Source organism: Colletotrichum higginsianum, chromosome 3 (assembly GCF_001672515.1).
Source record: "Colletotrichum higginsianum IMI 349063 chromosome 3, whole genome shotgun sequence".
Taxonomy (NCBI): Eukaryota; Fungi; Ascomycota; class Sordariomycetes; order Glomerellales; family Glomerellaceae; genus Colletotrichum; species Colletotrichum higginsianum.
In genome coordinates this window covers 797,561-814,296 of record NC_030956.1, presented here as the reverse complement: position 1 = coordinate 814,296, position 16,736 = coordinate 797,561, and the positions used below count along the sequence as shown (strand labels likewise).

The window sequence follows — 16,736 nt, the reverse complement described above, 5'->3', positions numbered from 1 at the left end:
CAGGGGAGGGGGGGTATGCTGCATGTTTTCTGGAGTGTACGAAGACGTGGACTGCAGCAAACATGCATAACTTTCTCCAGCCGAGAAGAGGGGTAACAAGACCAACAGGCCAGGGGTTTCCCAAAGTGGATAAACCACCGCGTAGCGAGTCTGAACCAGGTCGTACGAGGCTGGTATATAGTCAGGGTCTCCTGTGGACCAGAGGGTCTTCTCACTCATGTTTAGACACCACTTTACTGCCACAAGAGTATCTCTATTCTCACGATGTCCAACAACGCCACGACTCCCGCGGCAACAGGGAATGCCCCATCTCCCGCCGTTGCTCAGGCGCCACCTGCAGGTACGGCTGGGGACCAGAACATCCTTGCAGCTGACGATGTAAGACTTCTCTGGAGCCAGTCCAACCTTCGGACCAACTGACCCTTTCGCCTTCAGTTCTCGGATGATGATGGTTCGTCAATTAGCCACGTGAGTGCCCAAAACCCAGCCCTGGCCGGGGATGCGGAAACTGACATAGTATCACAGCAAAGTCTGACTTCCTCGACCACAAGTATAACCAGTTCCATTCTGGATTACCGAAAGGAAAATGGACGGACGTACCATGCATACAAAGATGGGAGTATGTCAGCCGGTATTTGGGAGTAACGTCGTCTAGCGAAAGGCTAACCGGTGCTAGAATACACGCTCCCCAATGACGACCAGGAGCACGACCGACTCGGTGAGCGCTCCCCTTACTTGACTTGTGCCCAAGCTAAGACCAAGGGGATATAGACCTGCAGCACAACATGTTCATCCGCTCATTCCATGACAAACTTGGAACTGCGCCACCGAATGAACTGGGAGCCAAGGTCGGACGGGTCCTTGACGTGGGCACCGGATCTGGAATCTGGGCCATCGACTTCGGCGACGATCATCCCGAAGCCGACGTGAGTGGGAGAACCTGAACTGCTGTATTTACCTCACTGACATGGATACCGACAGGTAACTGGCGTCGATCTGTCGCCGGTTCCGACTGATTTGTACGGTGCCTCCTGATCACAGCCACGCGCTTTGAATCTTCGGAACGCTAATCGCTCCAACAGCGTACCCCCCAACGTCAAGTTCGAGGTTGACGATGTTGAGGAGTCGTGGACATTCTCACAACCTTTTGACTATATCCACAGCCGTTTGATGACCGGAAGTATTTCCAATTGGGAGAAATACATCAGGGAATGCTACAAGTTGGTCTTGTGCCCTCCCCAGGCCCGAACCAAGGTCTAATCTCTGCGCCTAGAAACCTGAGCCCTGGCGGCTATTTGGAGCTGAACGAAGGCGACGCCGTTCCCCTTTCGGACGACGGAACACTCACTGAGGATTCTTCTTTGATGAAGGCTGTTCGATTGTGGTGTGAAGCGTTGGCTGCCCTCGGATCCCCTTTCGAGGATGTCGGTCGCCTTGTAGGTGTCATGAAAGATGTCGGGTTCGAGGACGTCCACATAAATTGCTTCAAGTGGCCGACAAACCCCTGGGCCAAGGACCACAGACACAAGGAGCTGGGCATCTGGAACTACGAAAATCTCAGCCCCAACCTCGAGGGCTTTTTCATGGCTCCCTTAACAAGAGGGTTGGACTGGACGAGGGAGGAGGTTCTCTTGCTTGCAATGGAGGCCCGCAAGGACCTCGGGAACAGGAATATCCACGCCTATTACAAGATGTGAGTGGCGGCCCAACCCCCCAGCTCTTCGACTGACGCGCCATTGCTAACCTTGTTAGGTGGTCTATCTATGGAAGGAAGCCTCTGAAGGTCGAGGAGGAGGAGGAGGCGCCGCCCGCGGCGGCAGAGGCCCCGGTGGCGGTGGCCTCGGCCTAGTGAACGAGTGATTGGCTTTTGGTAGTTCACAGAAGTATTACTTTGGCGAGTCGCCAGTTGACATGTCTTGGCGCAGGAGAATGAACAACGGGGAGAGAAATTGGCATTAAAGAAAAAAGACATACAAGCTGCTGAAGTCTGAGCCATGTTGATATGTCTGGAGTGGTTTTGATAACATGACTGCGACCTTGGTAACAACCACTTTTTGTCCGACGTGGAGCATGGCTTGATGAACCCATTGGCACTCTAGTGCTTTTTGGCACTCCTCATTTGTTCTTAGTGGCGTAGCTGGGTGTGATGCTTTTTTTCTGTTTTTGAAAAACCATGCGGGTCTAAGTGTTCAAACCTGACCGACGCGATCATATGACACTTGGCTGTTGATAACAACAGCCTGACAACGTTAACCACTTGAGAACGAGATACTAACTTTACTAGCTGGCCCGGTAACGGTTTACAACTACTACAGTGCAACGTCTAAGTAGGCTGGCATTGAGACTCTGGCTTCTTCTCCACAAAGGTTGTCACGGTATTGTCGCCCAAACGAATCTATCAGATATCTATTAGTGGACCTGACGTCTCAGAAGCTACGGGTGGAATCAGCCATGAATTGTCTGGCATGATATCATGTTTGCGATCCAGTCACCTCTCACGCTCAAAATACCCAGGGGAGAAAAACGTTATCAGTATTACCCATAGCGGAAGGCCACCAGAGACCTCGCCCTCGCTTCCCAATTCCCATAACCAGCATCTTGAGTGACCCTCCAGGACACCCTCCTACACGTACTCTTTGTCAAGAAACCCCCGCCCGTACAGAAGAATGTCTTCGAACGGATTGCTGTCCTTCAAGACCCTCCGCCTCGGCCGCCCCGCGTCCGCGCTGCTCACGTACCCCCCCGCGGTCTCGTTGAACCTCTGCCTGCCCCTCGCGACGACGTTGAACTTGGGCTCCAGCGGCGGCTCCGTCTTCCTCCCGCCGCTGCGGGCGCAGACGTCCCAGGTGTCGACCTCGACCTCGTCCCAGGCCCAGAAGCCGTCGTGGGCGTCGCAGGGGAAGTCGATGGTCAGGCGCGGGGCGAGAGCGTCGGGCACGTTGCCGAGGATCTTGCGGAACTCGGTCAGCAGGCGGCGGGTGAGAGGACACTCGGCGTCGAGCCAGAGGTAGACGCGGGCGGCGGCGAAGTCGTCGTCCAGGAGCACGAACCACATGCTGGTGGCGTTGAGGTAGAGGTAGTTGCCGCTGTCCTCGCGCAGGGAGATGTTGAGGGCGGTGGCCTGGTCGAGGTAGCTGGCCCGCGGGAAGTAGAGCACGCGATGGAGGGTCTGGCCGTCCGTGACCGTGATGGACTGGTGCTCCTTGAGTGACGGGTGGCATTCCCTGTATCTGAGGTGGTCGGGGTTAGTCTTTTTCACCTCGGGAGAAAGAGTCGTCGTCGAGGAGTGGCAGTTAACTGGAAAGGGTCGTGGGCCAACAACTCACATCCATCTACAAGACAGCAGAAGAGACCTGTAAGACAGCGTCTTGTGGGCGTCAAAATCTTTGCCGTCCTGTATGTCCTGCCACAGCTCCTCGCACCTCCAGTGATTGCACCACTTCGAAGCCATCCTCTTGGCCCACAGGGGATGTGACTGCACCTCGGCCTTGCTGCCCGACGCCGCAAAGGCCCTGGCGACGCCGGCCTGCCTCTCGTCCGGTGCCTCGTGGTCCGTGATACAGGGCGAGTGCACGAGCTTGCCATTGTGCAGGAACGCGTGTCTCGAGACCCCGGAGACGACCCAGTATTCCTGATAAATCTGATGGCGTATCTCGGGAGGGAGCTGTGAGAAGGGGAAATGGGCGACGGTGGGAACGCATTCCGGGATGACGTCCTCGACGGCCGTGGATTTGTACTCCTTACTGGCCCTTCCCGCGGAGAGGAAGGCTGTCGAAAACGAGGACCAGCTCGCTCTCCAGCGTCCACTTACACCCGACTTATCACCGCCGTGGCCGTGGCCGTGGCCGTTGGCTTCTGGCCGTGTCTTGCCGCTCGAAAACGTTCGTCTCAGGCCCCTCCGGCACTTTTCAGAGGCCCTGTGCATCAGATTCGGCGGGTCCATTGCGGCCTTGTATGACGGTAGTCGACGTGAGGATTCTCGAATGGACGGTTGTCGAGTTCACGATGGAACGCACCGCACGGTGTGGAGTCTCAGTCGAGTCGAAGGGGGGTGTGTATGTCGAAGGAAGGATTCTGTCGTTCAAAGCCTCAAACACAGCTCGAACGAAGAGAAAGGGAGGGCGGAGGACCTCCTCGCCAAATAAGAATAAGAGGGCAAGCCAGAGTGTCTCACGGCCCGGGGTGGGGGGTGTGGTGTGTGGTGGAATGAGGGTAGTCAGACCTGATATAGACGGGTTGGTTGCTCATACAGGTGTCTCAGATACATGCTCTCGCCTCAGGGGAGCGATATGCAAACCAATCAAGGCTGTCGAGTGTTTAAGCGTCCCGGCAACTTGGTAAAGAGGTCGTGAGACTCGGCCAACCACTGTTGCAGTTGTTGTTCCCAAGCCTGGGTTGCAGGGTTTGGGTGGGATGTGAGAGGAAGAAGAAAAGGACCACCGCCCGCTCATGTTGCTTCCCCACTCCCTCTTCTCTGCCCAAACATGCTCCGATGCATACGTGAAAAAGCAAGGATATCATTATACAGGCAAAAGCTACACAGTCCTCAGTGAGTCCACACTTGTCGTATAACTGGGTCTGTTGTTGGGTTGGGCTGGGCTGGAGTGCGGCGTAGGCGGCGCATGGATGATAGGAGGGCCCATCTTGTCCCATATTAGGAAACTCATCTCCAACAGCGCTCTCGTGCTCCAACAGGAAAACAACCAACCGAACCAACAGGAGGTGACCGTCACTGTGCCACAAGCGAAGCCCCCCCCCCCCCCCCCCCCCCCCTTCCCACCGCCGTCCTCTCTTGTAGGGGGTAAACCGAGCAAGCCAGTCCTTGCTTGTTCTTAAGAGCGGAGACGACGCCACGAGAATCGTTGTGGATCGTGTTTCCCGCGGTGAGACAGAGATCAGCTGCTGTGCTTGCTACGACGGCACCTCGTGAACTCGTGGCTGGTGTAACTGGGTGGTTGGACAAGACTCGTCGACGTTGATGAGTTGGCCGCTGAGCGGAGGGCTCTCCATCAGGTGCTGGGGGCCAAGGTTACTCGAGGTTGTATGCGAATGGTCTTGGTCGGGAATGAACTGGCGTTGGCTGTGTGAGACCCGCAGAATGTGTCTCAAGAACTGGATCAAGTCACAGTCCGAGCTGTCTGCAGAGTTATCAGCAAACATCTCTCTCCTTTGGGAGACGGCTCCGTCGACCGTGCAGGCTGCAATGCTGGCTGCAATCGTGCGTCAATCTGCCATTGCCCATCACCGTACGTTATTTAGTGCAGAATTTCGAACGTCAACCCAGCGCGGCGCCAGGGAAGGCCGCCCGTCAACGGCGTTCTTTTCTCCCTCACTGGCTCCCTTCTCTCCACGCAATATGCTGAGGGAGGGGAGGCCGTTTGACATGGCGAGACCCTAGCTAGCTCGTGCTGGACTGGCCTAGTTCCCGGGGAACCGAGGGAACCAGGGCCGGCGCGTTAACGGGATGCCCCGATGCGGTGAAGTGCACCCCATCACTCGACAGCACCTCCACCCGGCTGCGTCGACATCGACATCCGTGGAGACTGTTGGGGCGTCGATATGCAGGATGCTGTTGGAAGTTTGCGTCTTTTCATGTTCGAAAACGAGGCAAGCCTCGGTTTCTCGGCCTTGTCTACCCCTAATGAGGCAGCTGAATGGCGCGATACCTGAGAACAACCAGGATTTGTCTGTTTGGCGGGGAAATGGGGTCTGGTGTCGATTCAGTCGCGCGCGCATTTCCGGACATGTGTGCGCCAAGCTCTGTTGCTGGCCGTGTAATTAAGGGTGTGAGGATGGCGGTGATGGTGACAGACCGCCGCGTATAGCCGTCCGTGAGTTCAAGCTTTTCTTCACATGAGGCCATTCGGGGATTCGGAAGCCAGAGCTCGCCGTCATGGATGATGGATGGAATGCCGTGCCTGGTGTCTGCACTCCCACTAGACAGTCCATCCCTGGCTAAATCGACACGAGGGGCCCGAGTGACAGATGACAATGTGGCGTTGACTCGCGAACCCTGTGCGGGACGGTGTTGAGAAAACAGATTTATTTAATGGAGCCGGCTGGACCCTTGAAGCTCTCGTCTGAAGTTCCGTCCAAGACCTTGTCCGACCACCTGTCTGCCATCGGGACGGTTTGACACGGGCCTTTTCTGTCGATGGATCTGGATCCCTGGGCCAAACAATGGCTGTCCAGCCGGGCAGAACACTATTCCGCAGGACACAACGTTGTTTCTGTAGAGGTTCGTTGCCAGTCTTGGTGTGGGAGGCTGGAGGGAAGCCGAGATGAAGAGTGGTGGAGGAGACAAAATTCAAAGGAAAACGGCCACCGGAATACATGCCGAGCTGACATAAGCGAAAGTCCACCAAGGAGCTTCTACTATGTACCCAACTATCTACCTACCTGCCTAAATTGCGATACCTACCTCCCTAGGTGCCATAGATAGATACCTACGTAAGGTGTCATGGGCGGGCAGAACAGCGCCCGGTGGCTCACGCCTGCACCCCTCATTGAACAGGCGGCGTTTCGTCCAGCAGGCAGTGGGGCTTTCAGCACTGAGGGAAGCGGGAGCGATAAACAAGATAAGACACTGGCAGTAAAAACAGACGAAAGAGGGCGGGGCTAGTGGTCCGTGAGCGGAGCTTGGCGAGAGCGCGCACCTCGAGAAAGAAACAATTCCTGTTGTTTCTAGGAGGGGGAAAAAACAAAAAAAGAAAGAAGCCCGGGATACACGACATTTCGCTCCAAACGAAACACGACACCTTTGCAGACACACGCACACAAACCACACGCAACCCCTCGCTGCCACCCTGACAGCCCAGATCTCGTCTTGAGAGAGTTCATGGCGTTGGCTCGCCCGTCCTCTCGGAATTCGCTGTTCAGCCAGGTCGCCCGCCGCCGTGTAGAGGGCTCCGCCGACGCCACTACGTCATGAAGTTTGCAAAGGAGCTCGAGCAGGACCTCGTACCAGGTTTGTCTGTCTTTTCTCTGTCTTTTCTCTGTCCAATGTCTCTGCCGCGCTCTCCCCCTTCTTTCTTCTCTGCTAACCCTCGCTAGAATGGCGCATCAAGTACCTCAACTACAAGGCCGGCAAGAAGTACGTCAAGGCCGTTTCGCGCGCCATCAACCGCGCCAACGGTAGCCCCCTCAACAACAACAATAACAACAACAACGCCGCCAAGATCGAGAACCGCATCACCTCAAGCTTGTTCCACGGCCACTCGCCCTTTCACTCTCAGAAACACGCTGCCCACTCCAAGGGCCCCAACCAGAACCATCCCAATGAGCGCACCTCGCTGCGCGACAGCCCGGCCCCGGTCGGCTCGGCCCGCCAGAAGCCCGTGACAACACCCGCACGATCGATCCCTGCCGCTGTCCAAAGCGACCGTCGAGGCATGAACGATGGCTCGTCCGACTTGCAATACGGGAGCTTCGTTCATACGCCGCCTCACTACGAGACCGGAAACCCCTTGGGCCGCAAGACCACCTTTGAGCTCCCTGGGCCGGCTATGCGCGTGCCATCCCATCAGAACGACACTAGCCCACAAGCCGCCTCCATGCAGGAAGAAGCGCCCACGGCACGCCAGGCCATCCAGAGAAGCACTTCCATGATCGCCGGTGCGCCTGTTGCGGCCGGCACACCCGCTGCCACCGACCACGAACGCACCCCGTCATCACTGCGACTGCCTCACCCGGCGACCATCGGCCCCGGATACAACGCCTCGCCGCGGGCTGGCCTCCGCCGACTCTTCTCCACCGCCTCGCCCCTGAACCGCGTCGGCACCAATCCGGAATATGGCCTACAGGGCTTGGCCCTGGACGTCGTCAGGCAGAAGGAGAAGGAGTTCTTTGAGTTTCTGGACTCGGAGCTCCAAAAGGTCGAGGCCTTCTATAAGCTGAAGGAGGATCAGGCCGGCGAGCGTCTCGCCCTGCTCAAGGAACAGTTGCACGAGATGAGGAACCGCCGCACCCAGGAGCTGCACGCCCAGAAGCGCCAGGCCGAGATCGACTTCTTGAACGGAAACCAAGGCGACCGCGACGGCCCCCAAAAGGGACCCCTCGGCTGGATCGACCCCGTCAAGTCCAAGATCTTCCGTCCTGGTCCCAACTCGCGCGCCCTCTCCAAGATGGCGCAGACACCCGCCATGCGCCCGGCCGAGGGCGGCGACGCGACCCGCGACTACATCCGCAGGCCCTACGAGCACGATGTGCCCTACCGCACCGCCAAGCGAAAACTGAAGCTCGCCCTGCAAGAGTTCTACCGCGGCCTTGAGCTGCTCAAGTCCTATGCCCTTCTCAACCGGACCGCTTTCCGAAAGCTGAACAAGAAGTACGACAAGGCCGTCAACGCCCGCCCCCAGTACCGCTACATGAACGAAAAAGTCAACAAGTCGTGGTTCGTCAACAGCGACGCCGTCGACGGTCACATCAAGGCCGTCGAGGACCTCTACGCCCGCTACTTCGAGCGCGGCAACCACAAGATCGCCGCCGGCAAGCTGCGGAGCCTGAGCCGGCGGCCCGGCGACGAGTCCGGCAGCGCCTTTAGGTGCGGCATCCTGCTGGGCACTGGCCTGGTCTTCGCCATCCAGGGCACCGTCTTCGGCGCCCAGCTCCTCTTCGACAACGACCCCGAGGTGCGGTCGCGCACGGCCTACCTGCTCCAGATCTACGGCGGCTACTTCCTGATGCTCCTGCTGTTTTGCATGTTCTGCGTCAACTGCGCCGTCTGGACACGCAACAAGATCAACTACCCCTTCATCTTCGAGTTCGACACCCGTAATAACCTCGACTGGCGGCAGCTGGCCGAGTTTCCCAGCCTCTTCACCTTCATCTTCGGCGTCTTCATCTGGCTCAACTTCAGCGAGTACGGCACCGACGAGGTATACGAGTACTACCCTGTCGCCCTCATCGCCTTGTCGGCCTTTATCATCTTCTTGCCTGCGCCCATCTTCATGGCGAGGAGCCGGAAGTGGTTCGCTTACGCTCATGTAAGTCGCATCGACTATCATTGTTACAGAGTGACAGAAGAAGAAGACTGACATACAGCTCTCGTAGTGGCGCCTCCTGCTCGCTGGCCTGTATCCCGTCGAGTTCAGGGACTTCTTCCTCGGCGATATTTACTGCTCCCTGACATACGCCATGTGTGTAAGTTGATCTTGCGGTCTTCACTCGCCTCGCACGCTTCCTTCTTGGCTGACGTCTCTCTCCCTCTGTCCAGAACATTGAGCTGTTCTTCTGTATATACGCAAACGCCTGGGAGAACCCCGTTCAGTGCAACTCGAGCCACTCCCGCCTGCTCGGCTTCCTCGGCGCCCTGCCTCCGATATGGCGATTCCTACAATGCCTACGCCGTTACAGGGACACAAGGAACATCTTTCCCCATCTGGTGAACGGCGGCAAGTACATCATGTCCATCCTCGCTGCTATGTCGCTCTCAATGTACCGCATCAACAACACCCACGGCCACCTGGCCATGTTCATCACCTTTTCAACCATCAACGCCATCTATACGTGTAAGTCGCCTGCACCTGCTCTATCTCACGCCGAGGAAATCTGACAGAACAAGCCATCTGGGACCTTTTCATGGACTTTTCCCTTCTGCAGCCGCACAGCCGCCACTGGCTCCTGCGCGACATCACAGGCCTTAAGAAGCGCTGGCCGTACTATCTCGTCATGGTCACCGACCCGGTCCTCCGCTTCGCCTGGATCTTTTATGCCATTTTCACCCATGATACACAGCACTCCACCATTGTCTCGTTCCTCGTCGCCCTTGCCGAAGTGTCGCGCCGCGGCATGTGGACCCTCTTCCGTGTCGAGAACGAGCACTGCGCCAACGTCGCCCAGTATAAGGCCTCGCGCGACGTGCCCCTGCCTTACCATATCGAGCCGCTCGTCTCGCGCCGCTCGCCCGAGATGGCCGAGGGAGGCGGCGACGACGACGTCAAGGACAGCAACATCGCCGAGACGGCGAGCAACTCCAGGAACGCCGCGTCGTCAGGAGCCACCACGACGGCCAGGCCGACGACGGCGACGGGCCAGGATCTGGACGAGGAGGGCGGCGGCGGAACGCTGCGGCAGAGGAAGATGGGCGCCGGCTTCACGGCGGTGCAGCGCAGTTTCTCAAGGATCATCGCCGAGGCGCACAGGCAGGATTTCGAAAAGAAGAGGAAGCCCATCGACGCCGACACGGAGCAGCTGGAGGAGGCCGGCGGCATGGCCAGCGACGACGATGACGACGACGATGACGATGACGGATCGGAAGACGGGCAAGACGAGGACGAGGACGGGGAAGAAGGCCGGTCGGGCGGGTCGGCGGCGGACTCGATGGAGATCCGCGAGGCCGAGAGTCTGGTCCACGACCACGGGGACCGCAGGCCGATGCACCAGTAATGGTAATCTAATATGAAGTAATACAGTCCAACACCTGCACAAACGATGGACGAAGATCATGCACCTCTTGAACGTGTTCGAAAATGATGCGTCTAGTTTGTGCTAGTACATACATAAATCTACAAATCAGTCGTAATTCGTACCTACTACGTCCACATACATCCACGATACGCCGCGCTTGAACCACCATCCGTTTGTATTTACGCCCCCCTTATAGTCTCCCCTTGGGAGTTTCTCTCTCTCTATCGCCCCACACTCCACGGCACAGTTTAGTGCCACTCGCCGTCAACCTTCTCCCAGTGGTCCAGGAAGCCCTTGAAGAACTTGACACCCAAGCCGGGGTCCAGCGCGCCCGTCGTGGCGCGGATCGAGTGCATGCTAAGCTGAGGCAGGCCGGCGTCGGCAGCTCTGACGCCCATAGCGGCGCTGAGCATGGGGCCCACGGTGCCGCCGCTGCGGGTGTCGTTGCGGATCTGGAATGTCTGGGTCGGTGCGCCGCTGAGCTCGCCGACGCGCTGCAGGATGGCCGTCGATACGGCGTCTGTTGTCATGTGACCGTTGCTGTCGCCGCAGATGGCGATGCCCACGTTGAGGCGCGGCACGTGCTCGTCGAGGTAGTAGCCCAGGAAGTTGGGGTTGCCGGCGTGCGTCACGTCGGCCGAGAGCAGGAAGGACGAGGCAAAGGTGCGGCAGAGCACGTCAGTACCGAAGGCAACATCGGCGGCGCCGCTGAGGGACTCGACGGCGCGCTCAATCGTCAGCGGCAGGAAGTTGCCGCGAGCGCCCTGGCGGAGGAGGGAGCCGATCTCCTCGTCGTCGAACAGAGCGACGAGCTTGATGACGCCGTCAGAGGGGTCAGACTCCGCAGCGAGGAGGCCGGTAAGGGCGGCCCAAGAGCAGAGCTTGTCGTCGATGCGGCCGCCAAAGATGAACTCGCGGTCAAGACCACCAGTCTGCGCGGGCTGGGAGTCGTACAGCTCGAGCTCCCAGTTGAGAATCTGGGTCGGCGAAGCGAGTCCGAGCTCCTTGGAGATGAGCTTGACGAGCTTCGGGGGTTGGGTGTTGACGAAGGCGCCCTTGGGGCCGAGGGGCTCGACGGGGGTCGAAGAGGAGTCGGTGGACTCAAGGCCGATGATGGGCACGGCTTGGGTCTCGGGGTTGTTCTGGCCCATCATGCCGACACCAAAGTGCGGCGCCAGGGTCGGGATGCGGGCAATGGGCCAGTCGAGGCGCACGAGCTTCGTGGTGGTCTTGTGGGAGGACTCGTCGCGCACGACGACGCGGCCGCCGATGGACAGGTCGCGGTCCCACCAGGTCTGGTTGAGGGCGCCGGCATAAGGGGCGACGCCGAGCTGGAGGTAGCCGGCGCGGGTGGGCTTGGAGCTCACGGGCTTGAGCTTGGCGGTGAGGGCGTCGATGTGGCCGGCGACTATGGCAACGCCGTTACCGGGCTTATAGGCCTTACCGACGGTGAAGGCGATGAGAGCAGAGCCGTTGCGGGTGGTCCAGTACTTGCCGCCGGGCTGCAGCTTGTCGGCCCAGCTCTCACGCGCGGGAAGCTCAGTGAAGCCGGCAGCGGCGAGCTTGTCCTTGAAGTAGGAGACGGCGTGGAAGATTGTAGGGTTCTCGGAGAGGAAGTCAACAAAGGGCTGGGTATAAGCCTCGGGCTTGCCGGCGGCGACGGCGCAGAGCTTGCATGCGGAGGGATGGGCAGCTCGGGTGGTCTGCTTGACCTCACTGTAGCGGAGGCTATTCCAGCATGACTCGCAAACGGGGTTCTGGGCGGGCGAGCGGCCGTTCATGTCGGCGAGGAGGAAGGGCTTCGAGGCCGTGACCGGCGCAGACGAGGACGGCATCGAGATCGAAGCGGACATGGAGGGCGCCGGGGACTGGGAGCGCGAGAGAGCTTCGGCGGTCTCCATTGCTTGGAGGCGGAGGGAGAGCGAAGAGACGCGGGAGCGGAGAGAGTCCGGAGTGTGTTTAGTCATGGCGGGCGAGTCGTCGAGGGGATGCGTTGCTTGGACGGCGGTGTTGGAGTGGGACAGGAGGAAGCGGTTCATTGACCTGGACCAATGCAGCAGTGCAATATCGGAAACGGAGACCTGTGATGATGCGACGATGGTGTATGGGTGAAGAAGTGGGAAGGATAAGGCGTGGAGGAAGCGGAAGTAGAGAACGAGGAGAAGGATGTTTGGGGGAGGTTGAAGACAGCTGGAGCTTCCCTCGGCCTTGGGGAGGCAGGTACCTGAGATGGGTACGTACCTTCAGCCGACGCAGGTACCACCCGGCGGGGAGCTCCAATTGGGTCCGGCGAATGAGTCGACGCCGATACGGGCCCGATGCTTCATTTGTCTCATCAGGTTCGTTGCCATGGGGCGGAATCCACTCTTATCTAATCGGTCACTTGTCCCCATCAAGAAGGTCAGAACCGTTGACGATGGTGTCATCCATTAGAACTGTTTACCAAATTCAGGGCCGGTTAAACCACATGAACAAGTGAAGACAGGACCACAATTATACTCACAGTTCTTTTCCCTCAGAATTAATTCATCTAACCCCTCCACAACCACCGAATGCCACCATATCCATTCATCTTGCATCTCATCGACAATATCACCAACAATACCACCAACACCTCCGACAAAATCTCATATTGAAACGACGGAGAGTCACCAGTCATTGCTAGCGTAAGGATTGTATTAGCTTCAAAACGGCGTCATGCAGGTTCAGGACTGCTTTCAAAACACCCAGTTTGCCGATTCCGACCCGATGTGCAACTACAAGTCTGCCTTCTACACTATGTGTTTCGGGGCCTCCACAAGCCGCAACGTCTAACTTCGCCGGAGAAGACTTTCTCGAGAAAAACCTATTCTCCAGAACTAGCCCCTGATGGGGACTTCCCGCTGATGCAGTCAAACCTTGTCTTTATTTTGTTGTCTCGCTACTAACATACATGAAATTCAGTTGATAATTCCTCGGCAGAACATTTACTCGAACAATTGTAAACACATCTCACGTCCCTTTTATCACTAGGGCGAACGTTACTGCACTCCCCTCAGAGAATACCAGCGCATATTTTACGTATCCGTGGCTAAAGTCCGTCGAACTGTGAGCCAGATCCGAAAAGTCCCCCGTTCATACCTTGATACGGCGGACTAGTCGTATAGAGGCGACTTGGTAAGCCCTCCGTACCGCTGACATTCGACACTAGTGTGGGAGAAGTGAAAATATCTGTCGGCTCTTTCGAGCTTGCTGGCGAAATCCCATAGAGAAGATCTTCCTCTGCAGGGGCTTGAATCTCGTCGGAATGCTTGAGGGTCCGTAAGTGCATGTACTTAAGAAAGATGTAAAGTTCAAGATGAGGGTCATGGAGAGGAACATACATTTACAGCTTGGGCTGTCCTTTCGGAGGATTGAAATCTTGCTGGGTTTCGCGTCCCGGCTTTGCCTCGTGTAGCATATTCGGGCTCTCGTTTGCACCTGTCCAATAGGCACGTAATTTCTCTCGTGATCTGTCCACATGCTGATCGATCTTTCGGGTCGGGTTGCAACATTCCAAATTCGATAAAGTCCAGAAGCTCATGCAGCGGCTCCGTACATCTTTTCTGTGCATGGAGTTCAGCGATCCACTGTGAATCAATCAGTTTTCTATTCTCTATCGAGTCCAACCCCTCTGCATCAACGCCAAGCGACATATTTTATGCAATGAATAGAAGGCTTACACTAACGACGGAAGGTTTGACCTTTGCTTCGCGATATCGGATAGAATCTGAGGCCTCGCCGAGTACGAAAAACTTGTCTTCTTTGAGATTAGTGTTCTCCTCGCTTCGGAGGCGTTGATCTGTAAAGTCGTCCCGCGTCTTGGTATCTCCCAGGATGAACCAAGAAACGAACTCAAGAAAAACACACCCCAAGGACCATATGTCATATTTCGGCGATATAGATGTCCCGAGATCAAGTTCGGGGGGTCTATATGTGCCAGAATAGCCAGCAATGGCATCTTGAGGCACCTTTGACCTCGATTTCGTGGTATTGAACCTCGTAAGCCCAAAGTCGGAAATCACTAAGAAGTCCGTCATGTTTTCGTATTGTTGAAACCAAAGAATGTTCTCGGGCTTGATGTCTCCGTGTCGTCCCCAGTCTTTGAGCTTCTTACCTTGTTTCAGATCGTCTATCCTGGCTTTGATGTTCGCCTTGGGGTTTGACATGCTAGTGTAGTGGTGTATCTTGTGTAGAGCTCCCACTAGTCCTTTGCATTGTTTGAAGAACCAAAGAACATGGTCTCTAATGCCGGGCTTGAAGCTGTGATTTTTCCGCCAGAATTCTCGGAGGTTTCCGTCGGCCCAGGGGAAAACGAGGAAGTAGTGGTCGCCGTGTAGGTAACTGAATTGGAGCTGGAGTAAATGCCTCGGATCTTGGGCTGGGCCCCGCACTCCAATCTTCTCGAATAATTCTATCTCTTCGCGATATGCTGCCTCCGTGACGCTATGGAGCTCCTTGACTGCGAAGTGTCGGCTAGCACCTTCTTGTACCTGGAAAACACTGTCAGAGTTCGGCCCTAAAACGAAGGGAAGATCTAAAACCTTACAGACCTCTTTGTGGCTGTAATGGGTGTGATGAATCCTGACTTTCCTCACGCTCCCATAGCCGCCTACCTGGGGTTGAGCATATTCTAGAAAGGGAAGGGTAGGCCGGTCTCTGAGGTTGTAAAAGCGAAGTTTGTCTCCCGGCAGTTCGAAGAAGGGAGTGCATATTGTCGTCTGTCGGGCCTCAAAGTCTTCCATATCGTTGAAAGACCAAGAGTCCAGGCACTCCAGAGACTCTAGATGCTCGACAGACTTAGAACCGTCTGAAGGGTCTGTTTCCCACTTCTTGCAAAGTCGCACCGTGACTTCGAAGTTCTTGACTTTGGTTCTCTTGATCTTTAGTGGTAGGTCATCGTCCTTGATATCTCCTCGTATGAAATCCTCAATGAGGGCTATCTTGTCCATTAAGACAAGGATCGCAATGATTTTGTGCCGTGAGAGCTGAGGCTGATTTCCCAGTGTGTTTTGTTGACCAAGAACTTTACTTATCAAGACCTCTATTGCCGAGTCATTGTAGTCGAACGTTCCCCGGAAGAGCGTGCGAAGTACATCTGGGCTGATGATTTCGCGCAGTTTTTCGCAAGGTAGGAAGTCGTGTTGGTCTTGGGCAGATGTTATATATGAGCTCCTCATCCAGTTGGCGATCTTTTTGGCAGTGATCGGCGGTCGCGGATGGCCTGGCGTGGGGGGATAACGGTCCCGGTCTTCGACAGAGATATGGTCCGAGTACCCAGAATCAGAGGCTATTTGAGGGGAGTCCGGATAATCGCCATGGTTCTGGATTATCTTTCCCCAGACGGATCTCTCCCCTGTCCCTGGAGGTGGGATGCTGGGTGATGGGAAATGGTTGTCGAGAACCGATGGCTGGCCTAATCTGGGTCGATCTTCTGCTTCTGCGGAAGATGGAATCCGGTGTACGAGTTCTTCGGATTGAATCAGAGAATCCCTGCAAGATGTTGAAGCCCTTGTGTTATCTGGAGCATCGAGGGAGAACGAGAACTCAACCCCATGCTTTCTCCCTCCTGATTCTTCGTTGGGTGTCGTTGTCCGTTCCATTGTGATCCTGGAAGTTGAAAACCGAAATATGCGCACTTGAATAGAAGTTTAGCTAACCAAAGCAGCTATGTTGATAGGTAACCTGAGCTTTTAACATGTCTCGGCTGGTGTTCTCCATCACCTTTTCCTTTATATAAGAAATTGAATTTTTGAGTACAACAGTAAAGCCTAGCTTGTTTATCGACTTTTCTGTGCTCAGCTTAACGCCAAGGCTTCAAACCTATGTTTGGCAACGGAGAGTTAGGAAGCTGAGCTGAATAACTGCAGATTGATCCTCCAGCACTATCAGCAGCTCATGTTTACCGAGATGCGAGGCACACTTTCTCTGCCTCCCCGTAGCCTGTTGCATGGCTCATAGCTCTCGGTGAGCTCTCTTCAGACTACGCACCTTACTGAAAATGAACACAAGGCTGCCCTGATGTTTTGACTAGGTTGACCGCCGGTACGGGCTCCCTAGGCTGTGCATTGTGTGACAGAGACGCAATGTATTAAATTAGATCAGCACTAACCCCCGCCGAAAGCCGCGGTCTCCAACACAAGTTTTTCCGTTTTCCTTTCCTTAGACGCATCAGCCGTAGCCTGGGCCGCGTTGACAAAAATACTAATTGCAGGCGAAGAGGGTGGTCAGCACGGGAGGCTTTCTGCAGTTTGGCTCCAAGCAGCAATGCCCATAGGCCGCCTCGTCTTCTAGGTGGTCTGAAATTCGCC

At 56.2% G+C, this 16,736-nt stretch overlaps 5 protein-coding genes across 5 annotated transcripts; 2 read left to right on the top strand and 3 right to left on the bottom strand.

Annotated features, from left to right (window-relative positions):
- Window positions 1-264: 264 nt before the first annotated feature.
- On the top strand, window positions 265-1,849 carry CH63R_03795 (Methyltransferase; the record flags this gene model as incomplete). The annotated part of the gene is made up of 9 exons (XM_018298770.1): window positions 265-378; window positions 436-468; window positions 526-619; window positions 677-718; window positions 772-926; window positions 982-1,019; window positions 1,083-1,220; window positions 1,274-1,693; window positions 1,753-1,849. The coding sequence occupies 9 exons, from the start codon at window positions 265-267 to the stop codon at window positions 1,847-1,849; spliced, it is 1,131 nt and encodes a 376-aa protein (XP_018160016.1).
- Window positions 1,850-2,623: 774 nt separating this feature from the next.
- On the bottom strand, window positions 2,624-3,943 carry CH63R_03794 (uncharacterized protein; the record flags this gene model as incomplete). Its single annotated transcript, XM_018298769.1, has 2 exons — window positions 2,624-3,224; window positions 3,327-3,943. 2 exons carry the CDS (start codon window positions 3,941-3,943, stop codon window positions 2,624-2,626), a joined length of 1,218 nt encoding a protein of 405 aa, XP_018160015.1.
- A 2,984-nt stretch (window positions 3,944-6,927) lies between these two features.
- On the top strand, window positions 6,928-10,386 carry CH63R_03793 (EXS family protein; the record flags this gene model as incomplete). Its single annotated transcript, XM_018298768.1, has 5 exons — window positions 6,928-6,967; window positions 7,054-8,984; window positions 9,052-9,141; window positions 9,215-9,509; window positions 9,563-10,386. The coding sequence occupies 5 exons, from the start codon at window positions 6,928-6,930 to the stop codon at window positions 10,384-10,386; spliced, it is 3,180 nt and encodes a 1,059-aa protein (XP_018160014.1).
- A 269-nt stretch (window positions 10,387-10,655) lies between these two features.
- CH63R_03792 (Aminopeptidase I zinc metalloprotease) lies at window positions 10,656-12,374 on the bottom strand (the record flags this gene model as incomplete). Its single annotated transcript, XM_018298767.1, has 1 exon — window positions 10,656-12,374. The coding sequence occupies one exon, from the start codon at window positions 12,372-12,374 to the stop codon at window positions 10,656-10,658; it is 1,719 nt and encodes a 572-aa protein (XP_018160013.1).
- A 1,103-nt stretch (window positions 12,375-13,477) lies between these two features.
- On the bottom strand, window positions 13,478-16,028 carry CH63R_03791 (Serine/threonine protein kinase; the record flags this gene model as incomplete). Its single annotated transcript, XM_018298766.1, has 4 exons — window positions 13,478-13,720; window positions 13,770-14,015; window positions 14,109-14,918; window positions 15,042-16,028. 4 exons carry the CDS (start codon window positions 16,026-16,028, stop codon window positions 13,478-13,480), a joined length of 2,286 nt encoding a protein of 761 aa, XP_018160012.1.
- Between the last annotated feature and the right edge of the window lie 708 nt (window positions 16,029-16,736).